The 21,244-nt window shown below is 46.0% G+C and overlaps 2 protein-coding genes across 2 annotated transcripts in view; one reads left to right on the forward strand and one right to left on the reverse strand.

The window, feature by feature from the left end:
- The window catches only part of DUSP10 (dual specificity phosphatase 10), a 39,402-nt gene extending 20,802 nt beyond the window's left edge, over positions 1 to 18,600 (reverse strand). Inside the window, exons 1-2 of the mRNA XM_027122236.1 lie at positions 18,405 to 18,600; positions 15,389 to 16,242 (exon numbers count right to left, since the gene is read on the reverse strand). Coding sequence (XP_026978037.1) covers positions 15,389 to 16,199 — 811 coding nt within the window. The 5' untranslated portion in view covers positions 16,200 to 16,242; positions 18,405 to 18,600. The remainder of the gene's footprint in view (positions 1 to 15,388; positions 16,243 to 18,404) is intronic.
- LOC113628644 (proline-rich protein 36-like) lies at positions 16,641 to 19,756 on the forward strand. Its single transcript, XM_027122470.1, has 2 exons — positions 16,641 to 16,691; positions 18,833 to 19,756. Exons 1-2 carry the CDS (start codon positions 16,641 to 16,643, stop codon positions 19,754 to 19,756), a joined length of 975 nt encoding a protein of 324 aa, XP_026978271.1.
- The last annotated feature ends 1,488 nt before the right edge of the window (positions 19,757 to 21,244 follow it).

A 21,244-nucleotide genomic window follows, 5' to 3' on the forward strand; every position in this document is an offset into this window, starting at 1 on the left:
AGCCCCCGAAGAAAAGACAACAGTTGATCTGGACACAGTGTTTAGCAGATGTAATAGGACACGTACGACAAAAATGCGATTCTAGACATTGCAAACTACTTAAAAAAACAACCACTCCTTACCCGTCCTATCACCCTACAACAGTTTCCTATAAGGAACTTAATCCCAACACCAATATTTAAGAATCTCTGGTACCAAAGTGTATGTAACATATGTATGTCACCACCTCTCATGTGGTGTCATCTGGGAGATGAAGAAGCAGAGAGGACCCCAAGAGTTGCAGCCTGGAAGGTTCTGGGCGTGATGGTGTCAGAGGCTACCCTGTCTCCGGGCTAAGCCTAGTGGGCAAAAGCAGTTACTGGAAGACTGAGTCACTTTACAAGTCTAGAGCATAACTGGCCATTGTCACCCAGGATGTGGGGGTAGAGAAACAAGCAAGTTAAGCTACATACAGTACTTTGCTTTCCCAAACACCATGCCCCTAAAACAAACATCTCGATGGAAGGCAGTCTATTCTTGCAAAACTGCAGTGCAACTCTGACCATAACAACACAGAGTCAGCACAGACTCCACAAGTTAAGGGCATGGTCCCCAGCAAGACTGTCCTCACTTCTGACGCCAGCCACAAGTCCAGGGGTTCCCAGGCGACCCGCACTTCTGACCAATTGGCTGAAAATTCTGGGATTTCCCACACCCCCCTCAGGTTGGCTAGTTCACTAGAATGACTTGCAGAGCTCTCCTTGCTATTACAGTTTTATTATAAAGGATACAAATTGGGACCAGGCAAATGAAGAGACACACAGAGCAAGATCTGGGAGGGTCCTGAACCAGGAGCTTCTGTGTCCTACGGACTCATCACCCTTTCAGCTCACGGTTGTGTTCATTAATCAAAAAGCTGAACCCAGCGCTAGTGTTAAGTTTTTTGTTTGTTTGTTTGTTTTTAATTAATTAATTAATTTATTTATTTTTGGCTGCGTTGGGTCTGTTGCTAAGCGTGGGCTTTCTCTAGTTGTGGCGAGTGGGGGCTACTCTTCATTGCGGTGCGCAGGCTTCTCATTGCGGTGGCTTCTCTTGTTGTGGAGCACGGGCTCTAGGCACATGGGCTTCAGTAGTTGCAGCACGTGGACTTCAGTAGTTGTGTCTCATGGCCCAGGATCAGTAGTTGTGGTGCATGGGCTTAGTTGGTCCACGGCATGTGGGATCTTCCTGGACCAGGGCTCGAACCTGTGTCCCCTGCATTGGCAGGCAGATTCTTAACCACTGCGCAACTAAGGAAGTCCTGGTGTTGAGTTTTTATTGCAGCTTAATTACGTAGATATGATTGACTGAGCCACTGGTCATGTGACTGAACTCAATCTCCAGCCCCCCTTTCTTCCCAGGAGGAGCTCAGACTAATACAAAGCCCCCACCCTCTAATCACATTGTCGGTCTTTCTGATGACCTACCCCTGTTCTAAATCATCTCACAGTAGCATAAGCTCAGGTGTAACTAGAGGTTACCTCCCAGGAACCACCAAGGGCAAAAGCCAGACAAATTCTGCATCACACAACAGTTCTGTCCTGGGGGAGAACATCGGCTTTTCAGTGAGACTGGCCTGAGTTTGACTTTCTGCTGTGTGACTTTGGGAATTTACTTAACCTCTCTGAGCCTCAGTTTCCTCATCTAAAAAGTAGAGCTAATAATACTGTTATTAGTATACAGAGACCAGCACCGTTCAAGAGAAGTATGATGCCAGTTACGACGTAACAAATCTTTTTCTCATAGCTGCACTTTAAAAAGGAAAAAGAAACTGGTAGAATTAACATTACTTTTATATTTTACTTAGCTCAACCTGTCTAAAATAGCATCATTCCAATATGTAATCAATAGTAAAACAATTATCAATGCAATATCTTACATTCTTCTTTGTACAAAGTCTTTGAAATCCAGTATGTATCTTACACATATAGCACACCTCAGTTTGGACTCATCTCATTTCAAGCCCCATGTTGACTCATGGCTACTATACTGGGTAGCGGCTGCAGATAGAGGTGACTACTGTTATCTTCATTAAATGAGTTAACGCTCAGTGCCCATTTTACAAATGTTCCCTAAAATGTGTGTGCGTGCACATGCGCACACACGTGTAGAGGCCGTGACCAAGGCCTAAACTCTAAGGTGCTCTAAGCTGTGTGCCAGGCAGCTCCCACAGAACAGCAAATAGCCATTCTCTTCTCCGGAAAAGAAACACTTCAACTTGGAGGAGAGAGGCTCTTGGATGACTTATCCACAGTGTGCTCTTTCATTCCCAAATTCCATCTCCCCAACGCACATTTTGATACTGGCAAAATCAAGTAACCATGGACAATAGCTTTCAATGGGAAAAGAAGTCCTGAAAGCAGCCAGATGGGGAGTCTCAAGGAACTCTGAATGGCTGGAGAGTGGGGAGGAAGAACTGTTAGGGAGGAGCTTTGACTCATGAAGTCACCGAGTAGCCCCTCTGCTCCCCCTCAGGCCACCTCCCAGCATCACTGCCCAGACACCAGCAAGTGTACCTGCCAATCACCCGACCCTTCACTTCCTGGAAAATGTTCCACATTGTAAATCCAGAAGAATGTCATGAGCAGGAGATTGATTTCAAGGTAATTATTTAGGTAGCTTTGTAGCATCTGATTCTCAGGACCCAAAACATCATCAAAGTGTCTTTTTTTTTTTTTTTTAAAGGTGCAGATATTAATAGGCAAGCTCTGTCTCTTTGAATACTGGTGCCCCACCTTCAGCTTCTCCCAACCTTTATAACCAAGAGCTGCCCATCACCCTGCCATTCATCTAATTCAGTCAATTCTCAATGGAGCGAGGGTGAAGGTTCCAAGCCACCCTTAAGGTAGGAATGAAGAGATTCACCTAATAAGGCCAGACAAATGCACTTTTACATAATATGCAAGATTAATTATAATAAACTCAACCCAATTCACATACTTCATCAAGAAAGACAAGCTAATTATCTGTCAGAGAATTAGCTCCTATTTAAAGGGCATTTTACCTTAATTTGGCCAAAAGAACTAATGGGAATAGTCTCTCCATCCTGATGTATTCTTTTGACTGCTTAAGCACTCAGAAGGCTTCAGCACTGCACTAAAACCCCAGGGTTTAAAAAAAGGGAGGAAAGGGGTAGGGGCACAAACACCTATTAACACCTCACAAAATCTAACTCTCTCTCTTGTTATTCACAAGGATGTCCCTTTCAAAGCATCTTATCAACAGCATCAAACTGGGAGTGACTCAGATTTATGAAACAAGGTGGCATTGGCCCTGCCAGATCGTTCAGTTCCACTATAGCTTCTGGTTTTTAATAGTGCTGAATGGGGCCTCCACACTTCCTCACTCTGCCCACCAATGCAGAAGCAGGAGATTTACAGCACATGCCTCAGGGCATGTGTGTTGCACACACAATCGGAATTTGTGCAAAGATCTGTGAGGAAAGATAAAGACTTTCGTACAAACCAATAACTTTAGTAGGGAGTTGGAGCTTGTTTTCTGAAGAGAAAAGCAGGAATGAAAAAATGAAGGGGGATTGGGGTGGGGGGGGGGAATAAACCCAAGGTGGCTGGCCCCGAGCTTCCATTCTTCAGTGGAAAAGTAGAGAAGCTCCCAAACAAGGGATTCCCTCCAGAGGTTTCTCTTACAGTATCAAAAGCTTGGAAACAATCTTAACTTCATGAATAGGCAAACGTGTTCAGTAAAATGTGATACATCCCATAAAATAAGACACGTTATAACATTCAGAGCGAACCTATGATGACTATACAGGAAGCAAAAGTACTTGCAATATAAAGTGAAAATGAATTTCAGTTTCTGTATGAAAAACTCTGCAAAATATGCACAAATATGGGTAAAGAATGCAGAGGATATGTAAAAGTGAAACTAAGCCAGTCAGGGAGATTAGTATGTCATGTAATTTTTCTTTCTAAAATTTTCTTAATAGTCCAACAATGGGTATATAATTGAGTCTTTGCTAACACTTAATTTTATAAGATTTCCTTACATAGAAATAGTATTATTTTCCAGTATGGTGCTGATTCAGAAAAAAGTCCTTATGTAGTTATCTATCCACCCCACTAGAAACACTGGGTTTTTCCAAACCTTTGAACAAAAAATAATCTACCAAGCATCAAAGAGTTGTTTCTACTTAACATTGCACCAGTGGTGATGTCAATTCATGTGACTGTATCTATTACTCATTTATTCCTTGGAGATAAATATATGGTGATGAATTTTTATTGCAGATATATGATATAATGATGGTACATTTGTAATATATGTTGCTATTATGTGCCTGGCATTGTATACGAATTATCTAATTTAATCCTCAACCCCATGAGAAAATTGTCATTACCTTCCCTGTTTTATGGATAGGAAAACTGAGGCACACCAAACTTATTTCGCTCAACTTCATGCTATTAGTAAGTGATGAAGTTAGGATTCAAACTCAGCAGTCTGGTTCTAGAATCTGTGCTGTTAATTTACTATATTCCCTCTGCTAGAAAAGATACAAATTTCTAATAGGAAAGCTGAATACAAATGCAAATTGGCAGACCGATTCATTGAGAAGTCACTTAATCACCTCGTTACAAAGGGGAAGGGAAAGAAAACATGAAGCAACCTGGCCAAACACTTGGACCCACAAGATTTGCTTATTTAATAACAACTCAAATTCAAACCAAAGGATGATACTCCCACTGGGATTTAAAGGATAATTACCGTACAGAGAGTTAGGAAACATGGATTCTATGCCAGTTCTGCTACCAGCTACTTATGTGCTCTTGGGTAAGTAAGCAGTTTCTATATCTGTAAAATGGGACGGTTGAAACAAATACTCAATAATCTGTCTGAATGAATACTACTTCAAGCACAGGGTCCCCGGGGTCCATCCTGCTATCCTTCAAGGGTGTTAATCATGCTTTCTCTACGGTCTGTCCCTGCCACACTCCCAGATTCCCTGAGCTATATTTGGAGGCTTAGACTATAGAGAGGAAAAAGAAAGATCAGGAGAGGAAAGCAGAAGACGAAAGCAACAGTTAGTAAATAGTCTGATAACCTTCTTTTTCACTTATCCCAGAGAATTCACTTTCCCAAAGGTAAGGATAACCAAGTAGAAATTCTTTCTTCACACACTTGAGGGGGAAAAGAAACCCCATAGTTAATATATTATCCACACTAATAGAACGGATAATGATTATAAAACATAAGCAATCAAATACCATTGGATCTTAGAGTCTTGGGATGTAGTCACACATACCCATCAAACATTCCTTCTTATTCACGAAATATAATTTCATACCTGTCTTCCTTCTCACTTATCTACTTCCCACTCTAGAAAGGAAGTACATGAATATGGACAAAAGAAGAAAGCATCATTCTCATATCCACAGGCTACTAGGAGAAAGCATTCTAATGTTCTCCACATTGAAAATACATGGAGCAGGAGCCTCAGAGCACCATGCCCAGTGGCTACCAGGTACCAGCTGAGTGACCTCGACAAGTGCCTGGACCTCTCTGAGTCTCAGTCACTCATATGTAGACTGGAATGCTATCATGAGACATAATGCTCTGAGCACAGAGTCCGCCAAGACAGCAAACATTTCATAAATGCTAGAAATAATCGTTGCGGGTTTCAAACATTTGTTTCATTGATTGGTTGCTCTTGTTAAAAGTCTCTGCCATGACCAAAATTTGAAGTTTCCAAAAGCCGCGATAGAATTCAGGGTGAGGTCATTGGAAAGCCAGCTCTTCCTTGAGGACACAGTCAGCCACTCTTAGCACTGGAGTTTTCAGTTGAGGAGATACAAGAAAATGGGCAGTGGGGGAAGTATCGTAACCAAGGACACTTCATAGATAAAGCACAAAGTGACCCTAAGGAATGAGATATACAGTGCACTTGTAAATAAACATGTGGCCAGCCTGGAAAGAACTTGGCCTTTGAGATCCTTAAAACTGGGTTTTAATACTTGTTCTGCAACTCACTGGTTAATAATCTGGGGGCAGAAATATTGAATCTCCTCCTCCGATTCCTCTTCTGTAAAACTGGGAATCTAAAACCTCTCTCAACAAGTTGTGCTGAGAGGTAAGTAAGACATGTATGTGACAGCCCAATGCCCAGCACATAGAAAGCAGTCCATCGCTTTTATATTTTTTCCCCAAACTATCTGGAAAATAATTTTCTAATTTTGAGGATGATAGGTTGGTCAGACCCAGAGTAGTTATATGTGATTAAATGGTGTTCCACGGTCAGAGTAAAATTTCACTTCATGAGAACCATCAGAGCGTTCTTATAAATCTTATCATAAAAATATGCTATTTAGTAAGACTAGAAATACAAGACCCAAGAAAATGTCCTCTATCCCTTCAAGGAAGCTCCCCTTAGAAGGCTGTCTCATCTTATTATTTTAAGAGGGACGCAGACACGCTGTAATAACTAATGACGGTAATTCACAGCCTTGAAAACTGGAACCTGGGACCTCAGTCCAAGAGCAGGAAGGTGCTGTCTCTGACTCTGAGAGGACCCTCTGCCCTCACACTGCTCTGCTCCCTCTTTAGCCCTGTTCCTACTTCCTCTCCCCCCAATCTGTTTTTCCTTTCCACTTGCCAGTAGCAACAGCTGGTGATATTTAGCCCAGTAGTAGTGGAACCCGGGGCCACGATGCAAAGAATGTGGGATTATTTCTCCCATAGAATAAGCATCAAGTAGTAAAGCACTGGACAGTAATGTTCTGCCACAGAGTGGTGACAGCCTCCTTACCCAGGGACACAAAATAAAATCACTTGAGCTCACATCATAACGGGAGAAGCTTACACACCTCGAGGGGAGGACAGCCTGACGCTGCCCCCTGGATCAGGCAACTTCGTCTATTTACTTGATTGAGAATTGGGCAACAGATGCCTGACAGGGGTCCACCGGGTGGGAAGACAAAGAAAACCAAACCCTCTGTCGAAGCACTCGGGAAGAGTTTGGCTTTGTTTTGCTTTCCATGAAATTCCAGTCTTAGGGGGTCAAAACACACGATGAGTAGACCCTCACCACAAATTAAACATTAAGGCGAGACGGATAATGTGATGAATCTGCAAACCTTTTCTTCCTGATAGTGATTTTGCCCTTTGCCAGAGGCAGAGCACGGGGTAATAACCTTTATCTTATATGAAAATACCAAGCTGCACAGCTCATTTCTTTATCCAAAAGCATAGGCTCAAGTTTCCTTTTCCTTTAAATTCCATAAAATATGGGTCTTGCTGGGGGGGGGGGGAGGTGTATATATATATATATATATATATATATATATATATATCCCAACTTTTAAGTAATAATAGATGATACAGACAATAGGCTGAGAAAAAAAGGATGCTAAGACCTTCCTCTTAGCTTATGGATGAAAACATCTAGAGTCAGAGACTTCATAATTAGAAAGGACACTACATCAACATGAATGTAAAATGGATATTTTGAAATGTTCTACAATAAAATTCAGGCTGTGGTTCATCCTTATTCTTTTCTCTTCCCTCCCATTTTTCTGAATTAGTAAAGTTATATGATATTAATATAGAGTATATAGTACATGGATACACAGCCACAGAAAATTTGCCCAAGAGGAGCCCACATGGTTTAGGGGAAATAGCACAGGCTTCGAAATGACAGACACTTGTGTTTTCATTCCAGCCCTGTCCCTTAGAGTGGTTTTTAACTGTACTCGCAAACTCTTTTTTTTTCCTAAGCAAGCCAAAACCTTGTCTTTGAAATACCATTTACAGTGTTTGTTTGCTTAGCATGTCCTCTTTTCATAGAGAGCATGTAGGAAAAAATAAACACAGGTCTTGTCCCTATCAGCAACATGTCCCAAATTAGTGAGGTTCAGATTACAAAGTTCCACTCCAATGCACAGAGGAGGCCTGTCCGCCCTGAGCTTCTTGAGGCAGAGAGAGAATGTATGCTTCCTTTTCCATTAAAAAAAAAGACAAATAAAGAAAAAAATTCTGTTCGGATCAAGACTTCGGAAAGAAAGTCTGTTGGCCCACAACGATGTGCTTAGAAAAGGCCAGACTCTATCTTGAAAGGGAAAAAGAAAGGAGAAAAAAGCCAAAGGCCACACCAGCATGTACTTCCCAGGAGAACGATACTGCCTAAAGATAAACTGCTCCCTAAACAAGATTGTGGAGCAGTAGAGGATGAAGAATCCGAACAGGTACATGATCTTCAAGGTGGAAAGAGTTTGGAATACTAGCCCGGTCCATATACATGCTCTCATCCTAACATTTAGAGTATCAGAGTTATGATGGCAGGTGCCTCAGCCTGAAGACCAGTGCCTAGCACATAGAAGGCATTCAGTAATATTTGTTGAAAAAAATGAATGAATCTCCTGTACCCACAAGGCTGTACATCCGTGGAACCCAACAGACACAAAAGTCCCTAGAAACCTGAAACACTTGGGTACAGGGGCACATTTTGATAAATGTTTTCCAGCTCTTCCTGAAACCATTAAATTCCCTAGAAGATGGGATTGACATCATTAACATTTGTCTCATACGTCTATGATCCAGGTAAATATCAGGACCATGAGTCTGCTGGTTTCAAAAGACTTAGGTCCTTATACTTCTGGACCGAAATCTCAAAATTCAAGAAAAAAGGTAGCGATACTCAAAATGATTGATTAAATATATTATATTACTTTATATGTGTATGCTATACAATAGATACTGTTATCATTAGATAATAATACACACACATAATCAACATATCAACCTGGCAAGACCTACTTTTTGCACTTTTTTGCACTAAGGCTCTGAAATGAATCATGCATGTGACCCTGGATGAGCAATAAACCTCTCTAGGCCCCAATTCTGTAACTGCATAATGAGAAGACCGGACGAGATGGATGGTTCCCAAAGTTTGCAGCAGGGGGCTTTTCAAAGTCTTGATGTTCCAGCTGGACCCCAGACCAGTTTAATGAGAATCTCTGGAAGTGGGAACTGAGCATCCCAGGTTTTAAATTGCCCCAGGTGATTCCAAGGAACAGCCTTCAGTGAAGACTCTTGGACTAGGTGACCTCTAAGGCCCCTTCCTATTCTAAAACCTGAGGTACTTGAGTTCAGAAGAGGTGACATGACCTCTCCTGGGATTAGAATTTCTGCCCCTTGTGTGTTGTGTACCTTTTTTTTTTTTTTTTTTTTTTTGCGGTACGCGGGCCTCTCACTGTTGTGGCCTCTCCCATTGCGGGGCACAGGCTCCAGACACGCAGGCTCAGCGGCCATGGCTCACGGACCCAGCTGCCCCACAACATGTGGGATCTTCCCGGACCGGGGCACGAACCCGTGTCCCCTGCATTGACAGGCGGACTCTCAACCACTGCGCCACCAGGGAAGCCCTCGTGTACCTTTATCTACCTACTAGAATTAAATTGCCTAGGGACGGGACTTCCCTAGTGGTCCAGTGGTTAAGACTTCACCTTCCGATGCAGGGGGTGCAGGTTCAATCCCTGGTTGGGGAGCTAGGGTCCCACATGCCTTGTGGCCAAAAAACCAAAACATAAAACAGAAGCAACACGGTGACAAATTCAATAAAGACTTTAAAAGTGGTCCACATCAAAAAAAAATCTTTTAGAAAACAGTTGCCTAGGAGTACAAAGCAACATATTTCTATGCCCTCCCCAGCAATGCTGAGCCAGGGAGAGTCTGGCTGCTGCTAACACTGGAATGAAGGAAGCAGGGGCAGCTCCTGGGCAGAGGCGCACGCCAGCTCCTGAGAGCACAGGCACCACGAGGCTGCGTGGTAGAGAGCGTTTCTGCTCCTGTGATTTTGCCAAATCTCCCTTCCTCTACCCTGCTTTTTCTCATCTAAAAGCATTATCTACCACTGCTAGGAGGAGTTTCTTGAACTTGTCCTTGAGAAGCCAGATGGTTAACTTAACTGATCTGAATGGTTGAGGACAAGTGGTTCCTACTTAACATGCGCCCTAATGCTGAGCTCAGAACAAGGGCCCATTCCCCTCCCGCCCCCCCAGTCTTATGGAAGAGGTTCTGAAAGGCCATGGGCGGGGTAGGGGAGCAGAGCCCAGGGACCTGATTTACTGAGAGCGATCTACGTTCCAGACACTCTATTTACATTGTCTGAGTTCATCCTTGATGTTGGAATTATCCCTGTTGTACAATGAAGAGAAATGGGCTCAGCGGGGTAACCTGAGTTGCCTAAGGACACCTCTAGCTGGTCAGCAGAAAAGCCTCGATTGGAGCTCAGGTGTAAGTGAGCTAAACGCCACTCTGCTGAACACACAGTGAACAGGGAACAGCTTTTCGCTTTCAATTAGGAAGCAGAATAGTACATCCAAAAGCTTAGAGAGGGTGTAGGCAAATGAGAACCAATTCAGGGGAGGGTTCAAGACTCGCTTAAAGACATGAGAGGGTCTTTCAATGAATTTCCTCCTTTTCCCTCCACCTTCCATCTCATCACAACTCAAAGCTTCGAGAACTTTTCAAGATGAAGCACACTGCCCCTCCTTCCACCTCCCCTTTTATAGTCAGACTACAATCCTTATTCCAAAAATAAATCAGCCTGATGAGAGGCCAGAAAAAGCAAAGCTTAATTGTTTTATACGTTCATTATTTAGTTATGGGACATTCGTTGGACAGATTTATCATCACGTTTTTACAAACTCCCCTACAAATAAATAATTCTAGGATATGCCTAAATTACTCTGGCCTCCTGACCCAACACGTCTTTGTAATTACTTGGCACTCCAACTGTATGCTAGTTAAATTAGGTAACAGTCACCAAGTTATTTTTAAGCCCTAGCAACACACACACACACACACACACACACACACTCACTGCTATACCTAGCTTGTTATCTGCACTCCTTTGGAAGAGGAGCTAAAATTGCACTTTTACTGATACCATCATTTCTGTTCGACCAACAGTAATAATATTAAGCTACATGTACTGAGTGTTCACCCTGTATGAGGAACTGTTCTAGACACTTTGTACCCATTAATTCATTTAATATCTAAACTACCACCATGAGACAGCTACTGTTATATCCTTTTTGGTAAATGAGGAAAGCAAGGAAGTAAGCGAAGTAGCCATCAGTAAAGGGCACAGAGCTAGTAAGGGGCGAGCCAAGACTAGAGCCCAGACAGGCTGGATCCCCAGTCCTGCCTGGATCTCTCCACCATTTGCTATAAGGCTAATATTCAGCATGTTTGGATATTCAACAGAAGTTCAGAATAACACATTTGTGGGTATATATTATGCCCTTATTTCACCTGCTTAAGAAAAAGAAAAAATCTTCCTAACATCCCTGACAGGCAAGAGGAAGACTTTTGTTCCCCCTCACAAAACAAAGCAGGAGAGAAAGAATATTTCCCCGGGGTCTCTGATTTCTGCACATAGACCTTCACTTTGTCATCAGACTCAGCACTGCCTACAAGTGTTTACTTAGAGCCCTTTTTGACTATGGGAAAATGCGCCACCTATGTCGCTCATCTCAGGAGTTGCGAAGGAAAGTTTTCTAGCGTAAGAAGCTAATTCTCTCTGTCATGGAATCTTCCCTATGCATCAGCCTCCTGAATTGATGCTCACTCTTCCCCCTCCCTCTCCCCAATAAATGTCTCTGATACAGACAGAGGCAGGCCTGTTGGAGGATGAAGCAATCAGTCACTCTTTGTTTTGTGACAGCACAGAGCAAGTACAGGCACGGGCCCTGACAGACCCTCGTGTTAGGGGAGCACTATAGACCCCCAAGGAGATGCCTGGAAACCTCCCACTCTGAGGCGGGGGGGATGCTTCTCCGTAGACCTGATAGCCAGTTAGTCAGAGTGGAATTTCAAGCTCGAAAATCTCTCAACAGTGGGCACATGACACCAGTGTTTAGGAGTGAAAATGTTGTCCATACTATACTATACAATATTCCCAGCCTTCTTAATTTGAAAATATTAAGTTTAAACATGAAACATATTGAAATACATTCAAATATTGTCTATACTCTAAAATCTTTCAACAACCAAGAAAAGAAGAGACAGCAAATAGGGAAAGTGTTAACAATTGTTTAATCTGGGTACTAGGTAGATGGGTGCCCATGATACTCTTTTCTATGTTTCTCTGTATTTGAAATATTTCATAATAAAAATGTTAAAGGCATAGACTGTCTTTAAAGAGGAGGTGATAGTAGACTAACCTTTCCTACATAGGTAAGTGACAAATTATTTCCCTGAACACAGCCTTGCTAAAAAGAAAGGGAGTCTTATAAACATCATGGCAAAGATGGTAGCTCTCATTCTGAAAAACCCAGAACTGTCTAGCCTCCTTATTGAGTTGGGTGAGAAATCACATTAAACCTCAACTTTGTGTAAAACAGCTTGTAATTCTTTCAAAGACTTTGCAGGTCTCTAAATATACATTCATTTGGATCATTTTTTGCCAGGTTGAATAGAAGCACAGGTCTGACGCCATTTATTCTTCGGAAGATGAGAATAAAACACAGATTCAGACATAGGTCACAACAGGGACGGGACTGTAAATTAGAAGAGTAACTTAATCCCAGGGGCTTCTGCGCCTCTGATCAGTTTCTTCCCAACCTGACACAGCATTACTAAAATGGTATCTGAGCAGCCGCTCTACTTGACAGGCAGCACCAAAAATGGAGAACATGGCATTGAAAGAGGGGGACATAAAACTTGGACAGGGAGGGTAGCAACCGGTGTTTACAAACATAAACCAGAGAATCAGATGGGTCAGCCATAAATTACCCGAGATTATACTGAAATCTCTGAAAATAAGCTAATGAAGCCTTAGAAGTTTCGACCTTAGATTCTAACTACCCCCACCCCAGATCTACCCTACAAAAGTCACTCATTCCAAAATGGTACCACCGCCACTCTCGCTAAAATAAAATCTTACATCACTAATGGAGGGGGTTACTAAAATAAACCTCAGCAGAGAAGCCAGACCAGAATGGTCTGCTTGACCCACTCAAGAACCTAGGAGAAGTTGCTGGCTATGCCTTCTGAGAGATGCCCACCCCACTTTTCACCTCAGTGGTGCTATGGTATTAACGTTTGGTTTACCCAGATGAAAGGGTAGCGAGGGGCATTCGAATACCAATCTCTTTCCCTTCCTCCCCATTGTGGTCCCAATTTTAGGCCATTCCCCCAAAAGAGACCAAAGTAATAATGACAAAAATAATAAAGTAGATTACTGATCCTTTTGCTCCTGAACTACATATATTCAACCAAATTCCCAGATATTTGAAGAAAGAGCCCCCCAAACTACAAATAATCCAACCTCTACCACCAGCGCGTCTTCCAGGTCGACCGCCGCTGTGTCTCACCAACCCGAAAATGATGAGCCCTCACAGCGGCCTCCCAGGCACCCAGTGGTGAGGTCAGCAGCATGTCCGGCCCCGCCCCATTGAGGCAATCTTCCTCACTGACACTGAGGAACAAGCGCAGGCTGCCCGGGCTCTCAGCTGCATCCACCGGAAAGGGGGAAAGGAACCCCACTTTGATCAGTAACACCTAGGAGATTCATTGCCCAGCGATTGACAAGCCACACTCATACACAACAATGCCCACTGCAAAGTAGAGGGTAGAATCTCCACCTCTTCCTAATCACCCTATGTTCATGTCCAGGGTCATCTTCATGTGGATTATGTGATGCCTGTCCTCAGATCATACAGACACAAAAGGTCTGCTTTCCCTCAACGACATCTACTCTACATGAGCAACAGACCACCCTCAAGATCATTGCATTGGTTCTCCCCTTCTTGGCTCCCCAAGACAAACTATTACAAATGGGAAGTTTGGAGACTGTATTTTCTCATCCAAAAAAGATGAGAGAAGCCAAGATCATGGGGACAGAACGCTAGCTGGGTAAACCTACTGGGAATCACTCAAAGTCAGCCAAACAAGCATACAAAACAATAAAATACAGGGGTACACAGAGGAAATCTGAGCATATCTGTAACCCCAAGAAAACCCATCAGCAACAAAAAAAAAATACCTGGGAGCTGCTGGGAACTCTCTGGATGCAACTTCCATGATGTTCTCCTTCTCCTGAGGGCCCACCAGCCCAAGGAAAGCCATACTTTTGTGCTAGCTGAGCCCAACAAGAGCAGGTTTGAGGGCAGTAAGGGTGGGCAGAAGGGATGATGTCAAAGACATTCAGAACTGTATTTCTAAGAACACTGCTTAACAAAAGGCAGAATGCACCATTGGGAAGACAAGAAGAAGAATGGCAGAGCTGGCCCACAAAGGTAAAACTCCTAACTTGCTCAGCCCAATGGCCTGTTGCAATTTAAATATGCAAGGTGTTCAAAGGAACCCAGCAACGTCTTTGGTCTACACACCGCACGAGACTGGCTGGTGATGTGGCCCAGACTGTATGCCTTGACTCAACACACTTGGGAAGAGAAGAAATAAGATGCCTATCTCTCACTACCACCACTACCCCCTGACAGAAGACACCGAAGATGAAGTGTGGTGTGCAGTGCCCCAAAGAATGGCATCCGAGGGCAAAGAGCCACACCTGGGCTGGATACGAGACGCGGGCTCCACTACTAGGTTAGGCAATGCTGTGTGGAAGGAGCCCAGAGACCAGGGAGCAATTAATTCCTGCTGCCAGGGCTCAGCGACACTGACCTGCCAGTTATTCTGTGCTCAGTGGGGCAAGTGACCCACCACCCCATCTTAGGGAGAGCCATGATGCCAACGGTTGTCAGGTGATGCCAGAAGGAACTGGGGGGCGGGGCTGGGGAGTATTTCATAAAAATGACTCTGTCCCTTGAAGTTCTGGCAGAGGAACGGATGTTTGGGGTGAACTTATACTTTGTGAGGGACCTTAGAATACAGCTCTCTGCCCTTCCTGAAGGTCACTTTCAGAGAGGTGAGAAAGAGGAAGAATTTCCCACCAAAAACTGGTACCTGGAGGTTTCCCTGTAGTTCACCCCAGTTGCGGTTTCCTCTGTTCCATCAACTTTGATTAAGTCTGAGAGACAAGAACTTTCCAGCTAGTTTGACTGGACTAGAACTACCAGACCAGGCATGACTGGAGATGCCATCTGGTGTCATAAAGCCCCTTTATAGAAAGATGAGAAAACGGTCTCCAAGAGGGGAAATGACTTGCACAATGCAAATGAGAAGGTGAATGAAGACTAGAGCCCAAATCTTCTGGCTATCAGTTCAAGGCTGCTGGGTTTCTCTCCCAACCCCAAAATAATTGAGAGGGCATGGAAGGGAAGACAAGAAGAAGATAGGCAATTCTGTTTTTGTTTTTTTTTTTTTGCAGGAGGATGTTGTTACTTCTAAGAGAAAACCCAGAGTGACCCCAGGCTTACCAGGACTGTGCTCCGGGAGGGGGTGGGGGCATTACCTTTCAACACCAGAGGTTCTTTGCCTTCTCTCTTCAGGGACTCGAGAACTACGTGCAGTGGCTGGGAGGGCATCACTCGGCTCGGCTCATTGGTATTCTCATCATAAACTATAATTTCTTTGGAAAAGATCCTCTTGAAAGAGTCTTTGCCTTCCCTACAGGAAATCAAGTCTAAGACAGTGATCTTGCCCTGCTGTAGTCTCCGCCGGCTGATCTTATCGGCACAGTTAATGTGGACAGCTCCTTGGATGTGACTCTTGTTGTACTCCATGAAGGGCCGGCAGTCAATGATGACGGGGCCCTGGCTCGGCAGGTGACTCTTGCTGCATTTGGTCATCTTCTTTGCCAAGTCATTGGGGTAGATTATTTTGATGCTGGCTAGCTGCTTGGGGGTCCCTGACACAGGGCTGCCCACCCCACCTGATGGACTTAGAGAGCCTGCGTTCTCACTGTTGTTGACCATCTGGTTGGCCGGGCAGGTGGTAGAGCTTCCAATGGTGGTGGTGGTGGTGCCGGCGGCAACGGCTTGGGTTGGGGCCTGATTGTCCTTGTCGTAGGTTGCCACAGTGCAGCAGCTGGCACTGCTGCATCCACAATTCAGGGAGCGGGCAGAGCCGCTGGATGAGGGCATATACGTCAGATTCGCAGCCTTTAGGGACACAACGGTGGTGGCGATGACAGGAGGGTGGCTGGTACTGCCAGGGGTGGCAGAGCCAAGGTAGCTAGAGTCTAAACAAAGGTTGAGATCCTGAGGTCGTACAGGCCTAGACAGTGCCACCACTACCCTGTCGTCTAAAGGAGACGGAGGCATGAGGAGGCTGAAAACTGGCAATTCAAGAAGAACTCAAGACAGTCTGTAAAGAAGGGGAGGGGGGAAAGAAAGAATAAAGTCATGTGACACAAAAGGCAGTCGAATCCAATCCCTAGGAAGGGGCTTTGCATCCCTCTGAGCGAAGTTGTCCTAAGTGCCCTTTACCCTGTCACTCTCAAAGCCTGAAGCTCATTGCTATGGATTCAAAGAAGATGCAAACCTGAGGACCCCCCAGTTCTTGCTAAGTCTAACGTTAGATGTAAAGTCTATGCAAATGTTGATGAACAACCTTCCACCGACCCACACCAAAGTTCAGCCTGAGAAAAGGTAAAAGCACAAAGAATTAGAAAAGCTGAAGACAGAAGGGAAGGCTCTTAAGAGGCATCTCTTCTGGGCCTCATCTCCTGGGCAGAAGTTAATGCAACCGTCTGAGAAAGACCCATGCGTCCACCCGTGCATACTTTCCATGTAATTCCTTCACCCACTGCAAAGGTAAAGGAATGACCAAGAGTGCTGGCGTGGCTCACGGGAATATACGGCAGCTAAATATACATCAGGGGCGGATGTCAACTTTCTGCACATCAAAATGAAAGCATCCCCCTAAGTGAATCTCTTTAACTGCCAGCTATTCTTACTTTCCATTCTACTGAGTCCTTTGAAAAGCACAACAAAGTCATATTAAAACCTCCCATGTTTCCAATTAGCCTCTTATAAATTAATCTGCATTTCCTCTTTCATTACATACTAGTCTCCTAGAATGAAGCCTCAAGCCAAGGAGCCAGGTCTGGAAGCCCCAACTCTGGCAGATCCATCCCTTGGATTGCTCCCTTGCTGCCTTTAAGGAAAGGACCACTTCAACTCTCCTCCCTCCTTCTTTCCCCACAGGCACATCCTAGAGATCTTCTCAATGGGAGGCAGCCGCTATGCATAATCTTTCAATCCCACACAGATATCCCCCCTCTTCAAGAGGATGGATTCATTAAGAAGACTTCCCAATGAGCCCGTCCTTGTGGGAAGTAAAGAGTTGCTCAGGGGTCTACCTCCTGTCTCATGAGAGGGCGCGTGCAAAGGGACAGTTCCTTCCTCCCTGTACGCACAGGGGCACTCCACACCCGGGCCCTGATGGCTCCTCTCCTATTAGACATACACACAGAAAAGAACCCAAACCCCATGCAAGAGTAGCTCATCTAAACGAACTTTAAGAGATGTCTGGAAAAATGTCATCGAACATCCCTCTACACAGGACTGTCACCACTCTCTGACACAGAGCCAAAATGTCACAGGCAGAATCCACACATTCACACACACAGGGGCACGCACATATCACATCCACAGATCGCCACCGACTCAGCTTTCTCTCACCACCTTTGGATGAGCAAGAAGGACCCAACCCCTTTTCTCCCCCCCTTCCTCTTTTCTTCCCTCCCTTCTTTCCTCCCTTGCCCTCCCGCCCTCCCTCCCTCCCTCCTTCCCTCCCTCCCTTGCGTAGTATTTTTTGAAGAGCAAGTACTATTCCAGAAGCTATAACTGTTTCCCAGCTGGACCAAGCAGTGAAAGTCTTTGCTATTGTGTTACCTGGTAGGGTACCTCCCAGGATCAACAGTCCACTTCCCTTGAAAGGGACGCATGAGCGTGTTCACGGAGACACAAGCTGGCACCCCCACCTCCACACGGAGTGCGCGGCGCACACACACTCTCTCTCACACACACGCGCGGAGTGTATAAAGAGATCTGCATCCCTGCAGCAGAGGGTCGGGCGTAAATATATATTGCCCGTGAAACCATCCAGACTAGCCTAAGAAACCTCCCAGAGAAATACTGAGCTATCCCCTCTCCCTCGCTAGTCGTCCTTCCACCTCTAGTCAGGGTCTGGAAAGAAAATGAAGTGGTCAGAGAATGCTCCTTCCCCACTCCTGGGGCACTTAACATCCCCCTTCGCAACACAGCGCACTAACAAGTCCCTGGCATTTAAAACTGCCGCAAAGCGTCCCAACAAACCTCATTTTTTCCTCGCCCCCAATCCAAGTAGACTGCAGAGAGAGTAAACGCACAGGGCAACGTGAGGCAACAGCCGGAACCCTTTAACCTCACCTGCTGTGGCTCTTCCGTGACCATCGCAACACACACACACACACACACACATACACACTCACACCGCCTTACACTCCCGGGCTCTCGGGAGTAGCCACGGTGACTTCCACTTACTTCATAAATAAGTGTAACCCTCCACTATCTGGCGCTCCGCTTCGGCTGTGGATTCGCACATTCAGCCCTCATTCACTTGGCTTCATTGATCTCCAGCAGCAACATAGTTACTTTCTCTTTTGCTACACTGTAAATGTAAGGTTCTGAGGGGGCGGGCCGGCTGCCGACCGACGGTGCGTTGGACCAATAGAAATCCAGAGAAAGCTAACCGCTACTTCGCAGCAGCCCGCGGCCAATGGGTGGCTGGAGAGGGCGGAGCCAGGGCGTGGCCTTGCCTCCTTAAGGAGGGTTTATCCGACGCCGCTTCGGGTCCACAGTGTTATAACACGGGCGGTGATGTCATTGGCAACCAATCAAAAACTTAAAAGGGCCAACTGGGGCCCGCGCGGAGCAGCTGCTCTCTATTTACATGTAAACCGAACCGGCAGGATGCAGTTAACCCTTTCCGGAGCTGGATTGTCAGTGGGCTGGACTCGCCGCTCCAGCTAAAACTGGCTCTGCCCACTTGGCGGGATCCCCCTAAGTCCCCTCACCCCCGGACAGACCACGCTATTTCTTTTCCCTTCTTACTCTGGACGGATGATCAAACGTGTTGGAGTAACTTTCTACAGGCAAGTGGCAACGAGAATGATCACTCTCCCCAGCGGGAAGAACAGGTTCTCCGAGTCGCTCGACGTGACTTGATAAACCCAAGATTCACAGACGTCGCCGAGCCACCCGCGCGGGGGGATGCATGTGAGCACGCCGCCAGGGGCGTCGCTTCTTCTCCAGTCCGCGGCTTGGGGCCACGCGCTGGGGACCTGGGCTCTGGGGCATCTGGCGAGCCGGCCGTCTGCCCACGGGCAGTGAGGCCCTCCAGCCTCGCCGCGGCCCGAGTCCTCCGGGCCACCCCCTCGGCCTCGCGCCGCCTGGAAGCGTCGGCTGCCCGCCCGCAGATGTCGCTGCCCCTCCGGCTGCCCTACTGCTACCCAGCGCGGAGGTGGCGCGGCGCCCTCTGGCTCTCCTATATCTGCGCCCCTGTCACGCCCCCGCTTTCCCCGCCTGCCTACCGGGGCTCCACCCGTAGCACGAAGGCAGCGCTGCGGAGGGCTGCTTGGAGGCGGCAGCCTGGACCCGGGCCAGAAGCTACAGGGGGCGCGCCCCGAGGGGCGGCACAGACGCCACCCCCTAGGCCGGGCGTCCCGGGGCCTGGAGTGCGTCTGCCTCGCCACCCAGGCCTGGCCCTCTGCCCGCCCGCGGCCCCTCTCCCACCCCGCCCGCAGGGTCCTCGCGCCCCGCTCCTCAGAGCCGCGCGCGACCGACCCGCAGCCCGCCTTCCCCGCGCGCCTCGGCAGTTACCGGCCACCGCGTAGGGCCCCAGCGAGCCGAGGACCGCCTGCCCGGAGCTTCTGGAACAGCAGCGGCTGGCGGAAAGGAGCCGGAGCTGAGTAAATAACCGACTGAGTGTGGCCGGCGGAGCGTCGTGAAGGCGGCGCTCCCCTCTTGGTTCTCGCGACTTTCGCCGGAGTGGTCGCCGGCTGAGGCGCGCGGCAGAAGAGGGGATTGGATTGGGGGGAGAGGGGGTGGGAGGATGGCGAGCCTGCCTGTGCATCATCAGGAAAATATCAGGGAAACTGCGGGAAAGTCTTGAGGTACGAAAAGAAGTGGAGATGAGGAGATGAACTGCAGAGAGTTTGCATCAAGGAACCCTAAAGAAATAGAGCTTTTTTCCTTTTCCCCCCTCTCCTGTCTCAGAGAGCGCTAGAGAATATTTGACTATGATTTCTTCTTACCAGATTGAAGGTGTTTGGAGACATACTTCAGGATCCAAGCCTAATAAGCAAGCTAAGTGGCAGCGACATATTCATGGCATTGGCTTTAAGTGCAGATCTGAAATCTGACGATGCCAAACCTTGGCCGGCTGACCAGCTATGCTCAATGAGCTGAGACATCCCTTTGGGTACCTCTGGGGATATATATATTCTCATATTCCCATATATGCATAGACACACAGTCCGGGTTTCACGACAGTGTTTCAGACTGAAGTAAATGCATGCAGTCATCTTAAACAGGAAAGCATTTTTGTTGCCCCACGCCCCACAACTCACACACCAACACACATAGACAGTACCCCTTAATGATAACTAATGAGTGGTTAAGGTACACCCTTTGATCCTTACACCTTTGGGGATCAGCAGGTCCTGGCCAAGAAAGGTGGGTTCTGGATAATTTCCACAGAAATCAGAAAAGAACTTCCCAGAGGCTCTAACCCTGGATCTATTTGGAACTTTAATAGCTTGCCTTTTCCTATCCATAGATAAGTATTGAAAAAAATATTCACTAACTCAAGGTTGGAGAGTTCTGGTTATAAGTCCTGATTCTGACTCACTTCTATTGTATCTGTTCATCCAGAGTCACTGTATTTATTTATCTGTAAAATAGCAAGAACCCAGCTTAGAAGAAAAAGGAAAAAGTTCTGGTGCAAGCACTCAGGGGGGAAAAAAAGGATCGTCTGCAGGTAAAGGGCATTGAGTAAAAAAAAAAGAAAAAAGCATTGTGTTTGCTTTAGCAAATAGGGTCCCTCTATTTAAAAGTACTTATGATCTGTAAGTTATGAATTCAATGCTAATATCTCAGTATCTATCAGTATCTAAGTCCAAACAAAGTAGGAATTGATACAATTGCAGAATAGTTCTTAAAAGTCTTTCTACAAGGCCCAGAAGGGGAAAGCAACTTTAAAAAGAAATGTAATTCATTGAATGAGATGATTATTTTATTAGAGTTTCAAACTGGTGGATTATTATAATTTAGTTGGCTAAGAATCTAAGCCATCCAGGATGAAAAATTGGGAAAGATGGCAA

Source organism: Aethalodelphis obliquidens, unplaced genomic scaffold (assembly GCF_003676395.1).
Source record: "Aethalodelphis obliquidens isolate GAN/ISIS:26980383/991018 unplaced genomic scaffold, ASM367639v1 scaffold24, whole genome shotgun sequence".
NCBI lineage: Eukaryota > Metazoa > Chordata > Mammalia > Artiodactyla > Delphinidae > Aethalodelphis > Aethalodelphis obliquidens.